This window comes from Lepisosteus oculatus, chromosome 3 (assembly GCF_040954835.1).
Source record: "Lepisosteus oculatus isolate fLepOcu1 chromosome 3, fLepOcu1.hap2, whole genome shotgun sequence".
NCBI classification, from domain to species: domain Eukaryota; kingdom Metazoa; phylum Chordata; class Actinopteri; order Semionotiformes; family Lepisosteidae; genus Lepisosteus; species Lepisosteus oculatus.
The window spans coordinates 5021790-5039316 of NC_090698.1; the positions used below are offsets into that span (position 1 = coordinate 5021790).

The 17527-nt window shown below is 50.1% G+C and overlaps 1 protein-coding gene across 1 annotated transcript; it reads left to right on the forward strand.

Annotated features, from left to right (window-relative positions):
- Positions 1–802: 802 nt before the first annotated feature.
- Positions 803–16893, forward strand: dact3a (dishevelled-binding antagonist of beta-catenin 3a). Its single transcript, XM_006627637.3, has 4 exons — positions 803–1306; positions 12352–12481; positions 12994–13140; positions 14210–16893. The coding sequence occupies exons 1-4, from the start codon at positions 1061–1063 to the stop codon at positions 15661–15663; spliced, it is 1977 nt and encodes a 658-aa protein (XP_006627700.2). The 5' UTR covers positions 803–1060; the 3' UTR covers positions 15664–16893.
- The last annotated feature ends 634 nt before the right edge of the window (positions 16894–17527 follow it).

Consider the following 17527-nt stretch of genomic DNA (forward strand, 5'->3'; position numbering starts at 1 on the left):
GTTCAGCACAACAGCAGTGTAACCGTCCACAGTAAAATTGGTCTTTAGAAATTGGTGACTTTAGGGCTGCCTCTAACACCTGCTGGTCTGGGACTCTCCAGGACTCTGCTTTTCACCATTGGTTCCTAATCCTGGTACTGGAAACCTCAGGGTCAGCTGTGCTCTCAGCTGCTTGATTGAATCCTTCACTTAACCGATCGAGTAATCAGACCTTTTTCATTGTTTGAGTCTCCTGTAGAGATGATGTTTTCCAGATACTCCAGTTCCAGAACCCGAAAACGATTCAGTCATGTCTAATTGGTAAATTGTTAGTTACCTCTGTGGTGTAGATAAACAAACCTCTGAAGGGTCTAGGGTCCCCAGGACCTTGATTGGGAACCCTTGGGTAGAGTCTCAGAGCCTTACGCCATCACCTCCTCATTCATTACACGGAAAGACATTCATTGCAGATTTTCATTCAATGATGTCATCGCCGAAAGGGGTCCCGGTGAACACTGTCCCAAAGAATGGGGCTTCAGGAAGGCTGTTAGGGGGCGGGGTCCTGTCGAGAGAAAGGGGCGGGGATAGAACCATGTTTATCCAATAAAAATAGACGAATCCAATGATATGTAAATATAAAGAACGCACATGTCTGTCGGAGGCCAATCAGAGGCAAGGTGAAGTGTGAAGGGCGGAGCAATCGGTAAATACTTTCCACTATTGCAAATGACTGGCCAATAGGAAGAAAGGAGAGGAGGGGCGTATGCAAATCCTAGCGTGACAGCTGTGGAATGAAAGACTACAGCGGTAGAGCGAGTACTGACCGTGGGGAGGGAGAGAGACAGCAATGCTGAGGCAGTACAGCTGTACAGTTGCACTGAAAATAAGACACATGGATGTTACCGAGAGCTGCCAGTTCCAAAAATTATAATCGAGGAAAAAAAGCCCGTAAAAAGCAGATTAAAAATCGAGGGGGTGGGAGGGCGCACTTCAAAAAAACAAAGATCCGTTTTAACCGAAACTTGATGAAAAAGTGACATTTCAAGCGTTTTTTTGTTTTGCTAAAGAAAAAAAAAGAGACATGTTCCGCGCGTTTTCCTTCCCTATGAGCCTGGAGCGCAGCAGGAACAAGGACCGTTTGGAAGCGAGCCTGGCCGGTCTGTGTGAACTGGAGCTGCTCAAGCAGCGGCAGGAGTACCTGGTGCTCAGCGCCCTCCAGATCGGGGATCACAGCCCGGGGCAGCGATGGGCAGGCGGCGCCCCAGCCGCTCACCCGCCGGCTCCCGTCAGCCGAGCCCAGGGGGACCTGACTTTGAGGCGACAGCTGGTAAGCACGGTTAAACGCTAAGAGTTGCGATGCTAATAATGTCATCCCCATCCCCACCGCCACCGCCAGCTTGTTTATCACGCCATGTCCAGTTCAGGATTTCACACGTGTGGGGTAGCTGTACTCTAACAGAGGCTGGTTAGGGGCGAGATTTGTAACGAGCTGACCAAAGCGCTTCCCTTTTGTTTGTGGGGGTGGCCGTGGTCACGGGTCATGCGTGTCTGGATGTGGGGACTTGACTTTGCGAGACTGAGTATTAAATACCCAGCGCAACTTGATTTTTGCTACAGGTCGCGCGTTCAAGCCTGAATATTAAGTTGTTTCTCTCTATTCGGAGCAAACGAGGGGGCAAAGGAAACGCGAGAGAGGCAGAGGCACAGAAACGCACAGCCGGAGCTCGGTGATACTAGTCACCCATCCTTGACCATTTAAGGCAAACTCGGCTGGTTTCGCGATTATATTCATCTATTGTCCTTCCAACCAAAGCGCAGAGCAGGGCAAAAGAAAGGGGCTGAGAGGCGTCATGATTTATTTGGGCCAGAAACAACCTGATTAATGGTCCGTCTGTCTACGCGGGGATCTATGACTGTCGATTCCTTTGAGAGCCCGGCAGGCAATCGGTGTGCTCCTTGATTTATGCCGTGGTGCACAAAACCGAGCCTCGGTCGTTTCGAGTCGTTCAGTGTTCTTACAGTTCATTGTTGTCGCTACATGTAGTAATTGACGTGGTTCTCCCCTTCAGCGATGCCATAGCGCTGCTTAACGTTGTGAAAACAGGGAAACGCAGGACTGTATTCCGGCGGTTCGAAGCCAGAGGCTGTGTTAATACGTCCCTGTTGTTGTTACAATTCATTCTCCAATCCGCACAGCGTCTTTCCACAAAACGTCCGCAATAGCCAAATACAGTTAACATCCCCCTCGAGCGCATGTGAAATTTTGCAATGGAGTCCTTTCTAATCAAAATATTAATTTAAGTTTGCGTCTTGTGCCTAACTCGTAATAGTCTGTCTCGCGGTGTTGTTGATTGACGTTTTGGAGCTAGAAAGCAGACATCTAAGTTGACCTGACAGGCTATAGCGTTTCATGTAAGAATGACTTATTATATAACGTTATTCTATAATTGTATAACACGTTGTTCCGTATGTATTAATGTATTGAGCAAATCGTCCTGATTATTGTCAAATCCACTGCATTAACATTCCTTAATAGCGTTTTTTCTGTGTAATATTCAGGTTAAGCTAACGGCTGCTGCGTACTGCGGATAATATCCATTTAATTAAGATGTCACAGAAGAATGGCATGTTAGTAACTGACAACCTAGTCGTGCATTTGATTTACTTTGGAACTTGCAAAGATAAAAAAAAATCCAATATATGTATATATTGCCTTTTGGAACAAGCAAATGTATATGTGGCTGTTCTGGCTTTGCATTGCCTGATGATGTTGGATGTATAAAAGCTGCAAAGCACTTATGATTTTATAACATTTACAAGCAGTAAAATGGTCGATAAGCTGGTCAAAATAGTTGATAAGGAAATTGCAGTCGCGATCCGAGGCTGCTACACGCATAGTGCAAACACTGTAAATACCAGCGCAAATAACACCGCGTCTCGACATTTGAGTGAACTCTATTAAATGTAATCTGCATTAATCACGCGTCGCCTTCGAATCGCCGACAGCCGCCGAATTGTATTTAAATGAGGACTGCCCTCTGCCCGCTCTGTCACGGGCTGGGAGGGAACCGGCGAGTCCCAGTGTCTGGCGGCCATCCTATTTCAACAGCCACGCCGTCACTCCTGTGTGCGAGAAGGACAGACGGGACGCCCGGTTCTCCCCCCGAGTTTCTGTTCTGTGGAGGCGTTTTTCGGAGAGGCGAGAGAAATGAATTGAGCACCGTCCCCCCCCTTTCTTCAGCCTCCCTCCCCCGCCTCAAGCCCCCCAGCTCCGGTGTACACAATGGCCGCGAGTGGATCTGAATACTAATCGCTCGGCGTCCAGTGGAACAATAAACGCGACGCCGTCGGGGTGTGGAAAGCGGGGGACTCTCCGCACAAAGGGAATTCCACGGGAGACGGGGTTCTGACAGCTCCGAGGAGCTGAACGGTGTTCCCGTTTCCACGGGCGGCACCAGTGTACACGCAACAACATTACATTAAAAAATATCAAAGTCCTCCACATTCCTGCGAACATCCCACAGGACTCTACAAGGAACCCGTACAAGGCGGTGGCCGGAGGGACTTCTGATGGATTTTGGGGTCTTCATTTTCATTAAAGGGGTCCCTGTAGCAGATCGCTAGAAACAGCGAGGTGTTAATTTCAATCGTGTCTGCCCTGTGATTGTTGATGGGTAACAGGACGGAGGCAGTGATTGATCGTTCGCTTGGTAGAGATTTGCCTGTAACTGCTGGGCAAAACCAGCTCAGCTCTCTCTCCTGTTCCACAGGACATTTTAACAGCGATGAATCTCTCCGCTCTTGTCTTTCTCTTTAGTACAGGGGTGTCCAGTCCTGGTCCTGGAGGGCTGGTGTTTCTGTGAGGGCCTTTTCAAAGCAAGAGTACCTGAAGTGTGTGGAAAAGCTGGTATATTGGTCCAGTTAAGCCCGGTTTAGCTCCTCAACAGCTGAGCTGGGATGAGGGACCAGAATTGGACAGCCCTGCCCATGTGTACAGTTCTAGTGTGACCGTGGCGGTTCCACACGGACTCGTGCCCTCACCGCTCCACCCCGCTGGTTCATCCCGCAACACCTGAGGCACGAACCCGGGTCTCAGTAGATCCAAGGGTCTTACAGACTGAGCAGCAGGCACAGTAATTTAGTGGTAGTAGAAATGAAAATGAAAGTAGCGAATAGTGTGACTGTTGGAGTTCCGCGTGGGCTCGTGCCCTCCGCCGCTCCACCCCGCTGGTTCGTCCCGCAACACCTGGGCTCGAACCCGGGTCTCCGGTGTAACGCAACAGGGAGCCAGCCGAGTGAGCTAAAGGAGACCTCCCCCAGCCCAGGCGGCTGAGGTCCCTGCTACTCGCAGGGAGGGCGATGACATCACCGCATCCGAACGAGCTCCGCTACAGCAGCAACTCAATTAGTTGTCAGCATGCAAGCAGAAAATGACGCAAATTGATCAGCTTTCATCTTTGGGGGGTGGGGCTTACTGGGTGATTGATGTGACCCCTGTAGAGGGGGTGTGAGTCTGAGCGGGGAGGGGGGGCTCTCAGCGCTATGGGTTTTTTGACAGCTGTCCGTCAGGATACGATGTCCCCGTCGCTCCACACCTCTGGGGATACACTAAGCCCCCTTGGGAAAAGCTGTGGGATCCCAACTGTGCAGCCCTCTCTCCAGTGCTGACCTGGAGGGGCTGAGAGGGGAGGGAGCCGCAGTGTGTGGACAGGGAGAGTTTGATTCTCTTTCTTGGCATTGAAGAGCAAAGAGGATTAGTAGGTGCTGTAGCCCCTTCTCCTTACACGCAGGGAAGAAAAGAGGATTAGAAGCCTGTCTCCAATCCTCACATTATTATTATTATTATTTCAATTAGTGCCACTTGTATAAATGAGAGAGCTGCTGGCACTGGGCTAGGGATTGTGCAGGAAGGGGGGAACTGTAGGGCTCTTAGCCTGGTTTCTGCAAAGTGAATCCTAAGACCCTCCTCAGCCTGCAGAGCGCAGGGTGAGCCCTGTGTCCTGGAGAGCGGAGGGGCCACTGGCCGGCTGTACCTCTGAGTGTGACGTTACATAAGAGCGTTCAGCAGGGCATCTTACAATCGACTGATTGAGCCAAACCGGAACTGGCTCGTCTCACCCCTTGTGTAGTCAGTATCCAGGTCCTCCGAGGATCTCATCCAGCCATTTCTGGAAAACACTCCCGAGTTTCGGCTTCAGCATCATGGCTGGGCCAGCAGTTCCATACCACTACAACTCCTTGTGTAAGGAAGTGAGCACCACCTGACTGAAAAGCACTTCTGTAAATACACATTTACAAAGGTGTCTGTGCAGTGTGTACCCAGATGTGCCATGTTGCTGTGTTTTGGTGCTTAAGGCCCTGACTGTTTGCCCAGAGCCAAGATGCACCAGTGGACTGTAGGGCACCATTGGCCTCCTTGTCAATAGTATAGCAGTATCCTTTTTCCTGGCAACTTGCTTGGTCCCATGCGTTGCCGCCTGACGGCATGGCACACTCTCACACTGCTGTTGATTAAGCGGCCTCTCGGTTCTCAGCCCCTAGTTGTTGACAACTACTTAACACTGGCCAGCAGCTGAGAAAGCAAAGCCTGCCGTGTGTGCCCTTCACTGTGTGCCGAAAAAGCCATAAAGTGCTCCTGCACTTAAATAAACACCAACTGCCTGGTAGGGAGCCATTGGCTGCTCTGGGTGTACTGGTCAGGTCCTACCAGCTGACAGCACACACCGTCTGGCGTGCTGCACACATATTGTGAGTGGCTGTGCTTTTCACTTTGCAGTTTTAAAACAAAATGCAAAAAAAAGCTAAAAAGCAAATCAAGCCCTACCCAAGCAAAACAGCGATGTCTGGTTTGTTAGGGGAAGAAATGCGTTTGACTGCGGGAAAGCAATTACAGTGGTTTAGAAATGGCAAATATTCAAAACAGTCATTAGCATTTAATTTCTTTTTCACATGTTTGAATGTTATCCTTTCCAGGTCTTCTGATATTTTTCAATAACCACAAGTGCTTCAGCACATTGTTTATCTGAAAAACAAGAACGTAGCTCATTTACGTTTGTAGATATTAATGGTCAGAGCAGCACATGTGTGCAATCCCTCTGTTTGTTTTCTGCCCTTGCTGAGACCCTGCATGCTTGTTGTCTTTAGAATTAGGGAAAGAGACAGAGACAATGTACGTAACGGACCGTGACATTGCAGGTCATTTGGAACGGTCCTCCACCAAGAAGAATATCGCTCATTCAGGTACCTCTTTGCTTGTTCTGAAACAGCCCTATCCGCACATGTGCACCTGAGCTGAGTGATCTTCCTCAGTGCTTTTTACTCTGTAAAGGAGGGAGACAGGCAGTTTTTCTCTCCTGCCCTACAGTATTGCCATGATGCCCCCAGTGCTGACCAACAGAACTGTCAAGATGCCTAGAGCATCCCTGCAGCATTACCATGGTGGCTTCTCTGCAGTCCTTTGAAGCCTTCTCCTCAGCCCTACAATATCACTATAAAGCCCATGTTTCAGTTCTGTACCATTATGCATCTCTTTCCAGGCCTGCAGCAGTACTGTGCTGCTCTCACATCAGTTCCATAGCATGTCCATGGTGCCCTTAATTGTTGTCCTGTATGATTGTCACAGTCCCCCTCCTGTGACCGAAACTCCTGTAAACTGCCCTCAGCCCTGTCTGCTGTGGAACTGCCCATAGATGTAGTATATCCCAGGGTCAGTTTACACCATCGGAGACAGCCCTTCTCTCCAGCTGCAGGCCTCAGTTTAAATAAACAGTGTCCCGGGCAGTTTACAGATGAGAGAGGGTGCAAGGGAGTGTGTTCCTCAAGTTTCACACCTCGCCGCGTTGTGTAAACACCCGGGGAGTGGCAGACGCGTGTGGGCTGAGAGATTTAGCAGCTGAAGTGTGTGTGTGTGGGGGGGGGGGAGTGACAAAGGGGAGGGGGGGGGCAGAGGAGAGAGATTGAGTGTCAGTTTACCACCTCCCATGAAAGAGCCTGCTGTCGGTGCCAGGGTGATCACAGTCCTGGCGCGGGTGCTGGACTTGTTGGCTGGTGCAGCTTTGCACCACGCGGACCAGCTCAGCCCGCCGACAGGCTGGGATTAGTCCCGGGCACCTGCCCTGCTTTGGTTTTACGCAGCAAAAGTGGCAAAAAAGCAGCTTCATGTCGGACTGGCAGTGGTGTTGAGACCACCTGCTACAAACCACCACCCAGGTGAGCATTGCAATAGGAGAAGCACAACTACCTCCCTAACCCAGGAACGCCCCTGGCAGGCCACGGTCCGAAGAGGAAGAGGGGAGCGGTGGGAGCAGCGAGGCGTTCCCTGAGTCATCTTGGCGTTCTGTCTTACCTCTGCAGCTCCTGAAACAGGACCTCAGATGAGAGCTGCTGTCGGCCCGTGTGCGCTGTGTGCCAACAAGCTTCCTTTGGCTGTTCCCTTAAGAATGACCTGTAGGAAGGATCTGTGCAGAATAGCAGCTCAGCCTTCTTGAGGTCTGACATTCCTGTCTGAAATCAACAGCCCAGTCCCCAGCTATACAGTACTGTCACCCTAGTACAATCTCCTCTCCTCAAGCCGTGAGGTGCCTCTTCTCTTGCTGGAGCTTAGCCGGAGAGGGAAAGTCAAAAACCAGTGCAGAAACCACAACCGCAGAAGACATGCATGACCACATGGAAAGAAAGCCAACGCACAGTGCCTGCGCAGGCCAGAATCACTCCTACGGGCGCTGTTCCCGAGACGGAAAGTGTCATTTGTAAGTCTGGACCCACCTCCAGTCTTTTTTTCTTTATTGTCTTTACTGAGGAGGGTGCAAGGAGCGCTGTAGTCAAGACTGTGCCGTTCCCAGCCCCACCGAAAGGAATCCTCTTAATTCCAGAGCACTCCCAGTCCAGATGTTCCTGGGCAGGGCCAGCTCCATTCCAGATGTGGCCGGACAGCTGCAGTGAGGATCTCAGATGTGGTCAGGGTTTCTTTTTTGAAGTGGTCAGTTTACAAAAGAAACCGTAATCAGCCCTGGCATTACTGATGCCCAGCTACCCCGAAACAGTTGCTCAAGTCGCATGACCTTGCTGAACGTGCTGAAGCATTTCCAGGAGTAAAACTCCACCGCAGGAGCAGTGTGGGGGCAGGTCAGGAGGCCATTGGCTTTTATTGTCTGTCATCTGTCAGGTGCAGAGCAACAGTTTCTGCCTTATGTCGGTGTGTGTCGAAACACGGACAGTCGATCAGTTCACTTACAACGAACCTGAAGTGTAGTGCTTCGAGGAAGATGTGCGCCGAGACGCACGACTTAATAATTTATCAGTACAAAAGGTTTAATTACAAAGGATTACTGCCTGGGGACTGTGAGGAAATGAGCTGTTGGCTGAGCTCTGTGTGCAGTGCATTCTGCGCTTCACTTTCTTGGCTCCTGTTCTCCTATTTTACATGCTCCCTTTGAAAAGAATCAATTAAGAGCTGATCTGCGCTTTAATGTATGGAAACAAAAACAGGCAGAGGGAGAAAGGCCTTCTTGTTGGTGGTAGCAGATTCAACACCTCTTCCCCAGAAAAAAAAAAAACAGGTCATCCTCCATATACAAATAATTTATGTTATGTTTTGATCAGCTTTCTGTCATTAGGGATGGGAAAGGGACTAGCAACACAATCTCATAGCTCCAGACTCCGGGGTTCGATTCCAAATGTGGTCATCTGTCTGTGTGGAGTTTGCGTGCTCTCCCTGTGTTTGCCAGTATTCTCCCACCTCCCAAATACACACAGCTTAGGTTTGATTGTCTGTTCTTAATTGTCCCTTTCCAGGGGGTTGTTCCCGTTATAAGCAGTACTGGCTATATGCCCATAGAGAATTACAATCAAACGAGCGCCATGGTCCAAATTCTCTTATTTGTGGCTGTTCTGTTCTGACTCCTTCCTTTCCTGCCCACCCCCTGCCTCTCTCTCCCTTCTCTCTGCCTCATTCCGTCTCTCTCCAAGCTGCTGTGTTGCCAAGGCGACACTCGGTTATATCATTTAGTTCACCTAACGAGCTCCACGCTTTCCGGCTTATTTTTAGGCTAGGAATGTTCCTAACTTGCAGCTTATTGTGGCAGCCTGCTTCTGCAGAGCCACCATTAAATAGCAATAAAAAATGAGCAAAAATATGTGTCTCTATCACCACCCATTTGGCCACACAACCAATCATCCACGCAAACAGATGAAAAAAACTTTGCTTTTCTTGAGCTTGGCCTACATATAGATTCAAGCAATACACAAAAATATCAGTTCAATCTTAAGGCATCTCAACATTTTCTCCTGCTTGGACAGATTAGGGACTGTAGCCATGTGAGGTTGTCTGCACAAGTTTACAAGTCAGGTGTCTTAATTACAGTAGGTCAGAGGTCATGTGTCTCTAGACTGAACTCTGACTTCAAAACAGATGGGTAAAACATTGTCAGCACAAACTGTCCCCCAGCATTATGACTTAATATGGGAAAGGAGAGTGAGGATAAGTGTGTGGGAGAGAGAGAGACAGGCAAAGCGTGTGTTATTGTCTGCAGAAATAGCTCTGTGTGCGTCCGTGCACATCATCGTGAATCAGTATGCGTATTTGTTGGCATGCGTGTGTACAGCTGTGTTGAAAAAACAAACAAAGTGCCACGATAATGAGACAAATTCCAGCTGATACCAGTTAGAGAAATCAGAACATCAGTTCACAGAGCAAACTGACAAATCAAATCCAGAGACAGTTTTCAATCAGTTCAAAAGTCCTCACTCACTCTGGAAACAAGATCTCTGTCACGTCTTCACTTCACAGTCTGGAGTTCAGGATTCTAAAGGAAAGGAAGAAGTGCTGGATTTCTTTTTAGAGCTACGTGTTTAACAAGCCTGGCTTGCCTGGCTTGCCTGCCTGTGTCCGGCAGTAAAGGTTTTTACAGCCACCTGGGGGAGTAAATGTCACCCCCCCCCCTCAGAGAGCTGTGCTGTGGCAGCTGGGTGATTAATGGGTCCGGAAGGGGCAGGGTAGCCTGAGTGTGTTTGCCCAAGTGCTTTTCTGTGCACAGTCCTGCAGTGTGATTACACAGCTCTAGGTGAGCCACCGCAGCCCTGGAGATCAATTGCACTGAAATAGTTTTCAGTGTCCAGCTTTTACATATAGTGACAGTTTGAAGCTTGTGGTCGTTAATGGACAAATTGTTCGATGTTGGGGCTAGAAACGTAAGGGAATATTTCGAGCCTTAATGAAAATAATTGTTCTGAGAGGGACATCCTTCCTGGTGTAACCTGGCAGTAAACTCGTTTTAAAAGAATGATTTATGACCATTATTGACTGGGGCATTTCTGGAGGAAATGCTGGAACATTAGCAGTGCAATGTCGTGGCCTGCTTATCAGTGCCTGAGCTAATTCTGTGGCCATGCCGAATGAGTGCGACCACAGAGAGGCGAGACACTAAAGATTCAGCACCCGTCCAGGCAAATGAGATACTTCCTCATATCTCCTCTTATCGCCTTGTAACTCCTAACGTGATCTTGGACGGATGCATGAATCCACCAGACAGGAGCCGATGCGCTCCCTGAGCAGATCCGACAGCTAGCTCGTTCGCCTGAACGTGGGGCGCACATCTCAGCACCGTGTACTGACAAACTGAAAAATGCAAGAGCCGAGAGAGCCCGTGTGCAGGATTTTGGGATTCTTTGCGAGTGCGTGCTGCAGGTTCAGAAAGAGGAATCCCACGCTGCGTTTCTGCATGTTTTGAAATTGTCCCACGCCGCAGAGCAGTCCTGTTTCCCAGCTGGCTTGGGATGTGGCCGCAGTGTCTTGCCACCCAAGTACAATGCTCAGGGTCAGAACTGCAGAGGTTCTGGTTGGGACATTGCTGCCCACAGCAGACCATGAAAAATCCAGTCAGTGGTTAGGCAAGGTTGAACGCCTCATTGCTTGAATTGGAGCTCAGTGATACAAATATATGTATGCACAGCGCAAGATCACATCATAAATATACATCATGACATTTCAGTTCCATGTGTAATTGATTATGAAGTTACCAGGCTTATTCAAACTGCTGCATCATGAAGACTGGGCTCCGGGGAGCCGTGTCTTTGAACAAGCCAGTTTAATTTATGGGCACCCTGCACAGAAGTTTGTTTTTTTTTTCAGAATCAGTGATTGATTTCTGCTTTTAACGCCCCTGAACTCGCAAAAGGAAAACATCGTTCAAGTCCAAGATCTGTGGTAACCTCCCCCTCTCCCTGCCCCCACCAGCCGGATTTGAATGCGGCGGCGCACGCGTGCGCCCCGAAACGCGGTGACACCAATTCCCCCGATTCCCTGCGCCCCCCGAGCCGCACTGACATCCTGTCTGTCACAGGCGTGACGGGGGACCAGCAGGTGGGCATGGCTGTCACTCCAGCGCCGTGATGAGTGACATCCAGAGAGCTGAGGGCTGTTTCTGAAGAAGGCCTTCAGATTCCCTGCAGAGGAGCCATCAGATTTTCTTTTCTCCCCAAGAAAAAGTCATTAAGAAGAAGCACGACTGCAAAGAAATCTGCCATTTAGTTCTCTCGGTTCTCGCTGAACCGCGCTAGCCAGCGAATGTCCAGAATGGAAACAAAGCCAGAGAAAATGATGCACGTGCTGAAGATGGTTCCAGTTCTCCATGAAACCCAGCCCAGGCCTTGTAGGGAGACTTTGGTTTGAACTGCATGCCCCTAAGGAAGGCAAATCTCCACAAACATCGTCAATCTTCTTTTTATATAGCTTTGGAATCGCTCTTTTTTTTAAAATCAGGTCACCATCCAGTTGCCTGTGCACAGCTCCTCAGACATGCCCACCTGTCTAACGCCTTCATCGGTTGACATGCTGCGTGCTCCTCTGTACTTTCAGAGGAGAGTCAGCGCCAATCCCAGCTCTGGCCTGTCTTGCACTGATGTCACTGCGTGTCTCCGGAGTCTCCGTTTCACCAAGATCCAGGAATATCCTGGCTGACTCAGGCCCAGCCTGTCGGCACTCTCCTGGATGGGCATCACTGCTGTGGAAATCCTGGTCACAGCTGGCCATCTGGCCCAGTGGACTCCCCCTGCACTCTGATCAAACACATGAACAGATTGATCCGCTCGATAGCCCTTTTAGACAGCTCTCTTCCCAGTGCTTCTTCGCTGCATGACCTGTTGGTCTAAATGCAGCAGTTCTCAGTCCGTATCAAATCCTCTTCTGCCTCCACACCATACCTGGCTGTACTAGTCGTGATCAGCAGGGATCTGTGGAGTTTTTCACTTCTGAGTCTCAACGCACAAACAGGGAGAGTCACCACGTGTGGCCGCGGCAGACAGGGCTGTGACCCAACCCATAATTGGTGCTCTGTATTTCACTCCTTTTTTTTTCCTGTGTGTTTTCTTTTGCAGAACAGTCTGAAGGGTACTCCCTGGGCGCTGATGGCCTCTCTGGAGCAGCAAGTGGGGGAGCTGAGGGTCGACGCCGAGACCGCCTATGCCGAGCCCCCCTCTGATGTGGGAGACAGCCGGCCGAGCTCAGGTACTGGGGCAGCAGCTGCTTCCAGCTGTCTTGTACCATCCAGCTCAAATCAATTTGCTGTGACGATGGTGAGCAGATGGAAGTGGCAACGTTAGTGTGAAAATCCTGTTCTCTCCAGTGGGGCAGACGTGACCAGCATGGAATGCCTGGAAAGGAGCAGGCCAGTCTTTAGCTGTAGGGGTGTGTTGCTTTCTGTTGTTATTAGAATCTTCTGGGAAACAGATAAGGCTCCTATTGCACAGCAGGTAGATCCCCATCAGGTTATTTTCTACCTTCAAGATCTTCCAAACCAGAGAGGGAGGGCTTTCCATGTAATATTCAGTTCAAAACAATATTAGACATATCACTTTTCTTCATCGAAGGCCTAAGGCTCAGAGAGCCTTAATAAGGGTCCAGCTGTTACAGCCTGCGAAACACTTCTGTTTTCCTTGCTTTTAATGCATAGCAATTCTCTGTGTTGATGTGAAGATTTGTGTCTCTAGCTGTGCTTGTGTGTTGTATTTGGCCTCCAGGTTTTTACGAGTTAAGTGAAGGCCCTTCGCCTGTCGGCCTGTCGGATTCCTCTGTCTTCAGGGAGTTCCAGCCCAGCTACTCCTCCCGGGCCGGTGGGCCGAGCGACGCCCGCGTCAGTTATGCCAGCGAGCGGCCCAAGTCAGTCGGTAAGCTGACGCTGGGAGAGGCGTCACCCCTCCCAATTCCTTCAGAAAAAACCTGACACAGAGGCAGGCTGGTAATCAAAGGGAAACAGAAATGAGTGTCTTAAAACAACTTTTAAGTTGCCTGTGCCTGCGTTTCAAGTCTTCTTAATGTGATGTTCAAGAGGATTTGTAGGAAATACAAGCATCTAGGCACCCTAGAATTCAGGTCCTAGTGAAGGAATGCTATCAGTAGCACGTCCGATAATAGAGTAAAAAACAGGATAGTGATTTATCAAGTAGTGCTTACAATATGCTTCTATCACATGCAAAGAGAGTAGTAACATATATATATATATTCTTTAGTGAAGCTTGCACACAAGGAAAAAAAAACGTGAAGTAACATCTGGCCACTGTATAAGGGTAAGTATTCTTTAATTGCGTCAAGCAGTGGGTAATTAAGCTGGGTTTGCAGGTTGGTCATGAGACACATGTGTTAGGCCTTCCAAGACAAGGCACCTCTGTTTACCCAGCTAGCAGCATGGCGCAGGGAGAGAAAGGGCTTCTGTGCTAGAGACCGCGCAGACACACGCTTGTGTACAAACCAAACACACACTGCCTGGGCATCAGGGCCTGTCTCTACTGCAGTTTATACGCTGCCAAATAGTTCTTTTATTTTCTTTCTAACTGGATGTGTGCTGCATTAGGGCACGCCTCGGTCCACTCGGTCAGATTTTCAAACTCTTCGTGGGCAGCCAGTTTGTGTCTCCAAACTGGACGATTGAGATTGTTTTGAAATGCTGAAATCTGTCTGAAAGCATTTAAACATGGTCTCTGGAGTTCCCTTCAGCTCATAAGCTGTGTTCAACTGCTTGGAAATCTGGTATTGGTTTTCTTTAGAAGCTGGTTTGTCGGTAGGCTCTAAGGAAAACTGTCCCTTGTGTTGTTGTCGGTGCCATTCGTGTGACAGACTCAGTTCATCCTAGCAGTGCAGTAGCAGAGTCCCATGCAATGCTGCACGCGGAGTTCGGGCGCCCAGGGTTGAGCTGATGGCCCAGTGAGTAAACCTGCATGTTTTCCTCCGTGTTCCCAGGGGACCTCTTTGTGGCCAACCGGGAAGGCTTACTGGACAGTGGTCCTCGCACCATGGTGCCCCGCTCCTTCTCCGCCCCTTACCCACGCTCCCTGGAGGGCATTTCGGAAGGGACCGCTGCCGAGGAAGACCGCTGGCCCTGGGACCCACCATACCTGGGGGAGTTTGAGGAGGACCAGCTGTACCCCGGGGATCAGCCCACGTCGGAGGACATACAGCAGGCCCACCGCGTCGAGAACTACATCCTGGGCCTGATCCAGAGGAGAGCCCTGCCTCTTCGCCCTTCCAAACCCCGCACCAACCTCAACTCTGAGCCCCACAAAGGCCTGGCTCGGCAGAACAGCCTGTGCCGGAGGCCCCTGGAGCCGGGGTACCACCAGGGTGCTCATGGTGCCATCTCCCCCAGCTACGAAGGCCCCACCTGGGGCTGTAGGAGCCTTGATGAGGATGGGTATACTGGAATGCCTTTGAACTCTGATGAGAGCTTCTCCTACATTTATTCCAGGCCCAAGCCCACACCTTTGGCTGCAGTGCGCCCTGCTTCCCTAGACTATCCTTGCAGTGCTGCTTTGGAGCCAACCAGCAGTGACCAAGAGTCCCCAGAACACTACCAGGGTTATGCAATGCACAGATCGCCTCCAGCTGATGACCAAATGGTCAGTGCCCAATACATTCCAGCTCAGCAGGCTTGTCGGGCTCAGCAGTCCAGTCGGAACTCCTCCCAGAGATCTTCGGGCAAGCCTGGGAAGAGCCGAGCAGAGGTTGTCCGCTATTCCCCAGAACGCTGCAATCCCAGACCCAAAGGTACCCCCAAGAAATGCCGCTTCACCGAAGACAAGCCAACTCCCCGGAAGCCGGGAAGAAAAGCCTGCCGATCCCAGTCGGAGAACAGCCTCTTTGGCCAGAGGATGGCTTTGGATCGAAAGTACAACACAATAGATCGAGACGGGGGTGCCCGAGGATGCCAGTCTAGGCAGAGGCGCCAGCAACCAGGCAACACCTGCTACCGAAAGTGGAGATCCACCCTGGAGATCAGCCAGGATGAGGGGGAGATCCTGCCGGGGAATCAGGCCCCAAGACGCCTTCGCAAGCCCCCTCGTCAGCCCCCTCCCTACCCCTACAACCATCCTTATCCTGAGACTGACTTCCAGGAGCGTGCTCCCCTCTGCCGGCCTGAAGAGGGGTACCCCACCCCCTGCCTGGGAGACTCCGAGTCGAGCCTGAGTGAGGCTGACTCCCCGGGCTCCAGCTCCCTCTCCAGTGATTCGGATGAGAGTGGGGGGCTGGTGTGGCCCCAGCAGCTGCCCCCGCAGCTGGCTCGGCCCCCCTCACCCTCCTCTCCCCCCTGCGGCCCCCAGCCGAAGGCCTTCATCAAGATCAAGGCATCCCATGCACTGAAAAAGAAGATCCTTAGATTCCGCACTGGCTCGCTCAAGGTCATGACAACTGTCTGAGAGCTGTCTCCCAGACCTGACAGATTCACCCTTGAAAGCTTGAAATATATATATAAATTTGTGGAGACAGTGATAGCAGAATGACAACTTTAAGTGCTTCAGTGTTCTGTTTCGTCATTCTGTTTGCTCTGCTGCAGTGATTTCTGGATTTAAGTACCATCTGATGTGGCCTCACGGGAGAAAAGTCTAATTCTTTAACCTGGGTCAGGTGAAGTGGAGGATTTTTCTCTGACAAAGATTTAAAACAGCACCCAAACTGGCACTCCCCCAAAGGCAAACTGAGAGGCCCGTGAGTCACGTCTGTGCTTTAGCTGGGTCTCTGTTAATGTCTTGACCTTGTTCAAGACCAGGCCAAGAGGTGGCTGCCTCAGCTCTGGCCGCAGGGTCTCTTTCATGATGTCATCCTTCCCATCAGCTTATCTCGTTCTCACTGCGAGTGTCGTCAACAAGGGTCTCAAGGAAAGGGGATTGGCTGAAAAAGTGACGTTCTACGACACAAGAACTGATTTCATTTAGAGGGACATCAAAAATATCTGCATGCTACAAAGTAAAGGTAGACAGTTAAATGTGTATTTTGTCCTGCAGATTTTGTGAAAGTGTAGTGTCATACACATCCCCATCGAGGACCAGGCATCATATTGGTTACATGTCTGGAATAGGCAGAGCCCTACAGAGGACATACTTATCAGTATTTCATGCACATTTTCAAGTTTTTGCTCCACATTTCGGTAAGGGTTCTGCAACCCAACCCTTATTGGAGACGCTCGGAAAAGACTATCAAAATGATCATATTAATAATCATCATGCCTCTGACTCAAATAGACAACTTGTGCCTCCCGTGCAACACCCTCCCTGCCATTTCTAGATTATGAGAAGGTAAACCGCAACATGGTCATCAACCTACAGTCGGCACAAATTCACCAACAGGCGACCAGTTCGGACTGACTACCAGCCCTACACAATGCTGGTTGCTTTGGATCTACTAGGGGAAGTATGACATTGCTCAGTTAAAGCAGCTGACGAAGTCTTCAGCACAGCACTGCCACTGGGATCCCATGGACCTGCCTGCTGGGCTGAGCTTGATGAATCTCCTTTTAGATTTCAGTGACACAGTAGAGTCCTTCTGGCCCCAGCATCTGTGCGGTGTCACAGCTCTTGTATATATCTGTACATACCTTCCTGTGGCCTTGTATTTATGAATGTGGTCTGTAAATAAAGCTGTGATATTTGACACAGAAGCTGGCTGAGTTTGTTCTCCAGAGTGGAAGAAAACAAGCCCGTTTTCTAGTTCGCAGCTGATTGGTCCGCGGATCTCTTCCCGGCCCTTGTTGTTTCTTTAAAGAAGCCAGGGTATCGCCTTCTACAACTGGGCTGGGTAGCCCGGGCGGAGCAGTGGCACACTGGAAGGTTGCCAGTTCAAATCCTGTGGCCGGCAGAGGAATCCTACTCTGTTGGGCCCCTGAGCAACGCCCTTAACCCCAACTGGTCCAGGGGCGCTGTACAATGGCTGACCCTGTGCTCTGACCCCCAGCTTCTCTCCCTGTCTGTGTGTCTCATGGAGAGAAAGCTGGGGTATGTGAAAAGATGAATTCCTAATACAAGAAATTGTATATGGCTAATAAAGTGATCTATCTCTCTTGAACGACACTCCCACAACCCCTTGCGTTGTGACATACCTGCTGCCCTGGCCTAATTGAAGACACTTATCCATTTGCTTCTTGAAAGAAACTAGGGTATCAGTTTTAGGGCTTGGTAGCTTGATCCATGCTCCCACAATCTGCCCTTTTAGACTGAATTGAGTTCCCTTTGTCTGCGTGCGTTCAGGCGAAGAATTAGTCTGGTTGCTCTCCTTTGTGCTGCCTCA

What these genes read in the sequence shown, in the direction of transcription:
- dact3a (XM_006627637.3), top strand. Translation starts at nt 1,061, where the DNA reads ATGTTCCGCGCGTTTTCCTTCCCTATGAGCCTGGAGCGCAGCAGGAAC. An exon ending in TGACTTTGAGGCGACAGCTG is followed by an intron (nt 1,307 to 12,351) that starts GTAAGCACGGTT and finishes TTTCTTTTGCAG; the next exon opens with AACAGTCTGAAGGGTACTCC. An exon ending in CGAGCGGCCCAAGTCAGTCG is followed by an intron (nt 13,141 to 14,209) that starts GTAAGCTGACGC and finishes CCGTGTTCCCAG; the next exon opens with GGGACCTCTTTGTGGCCAAC.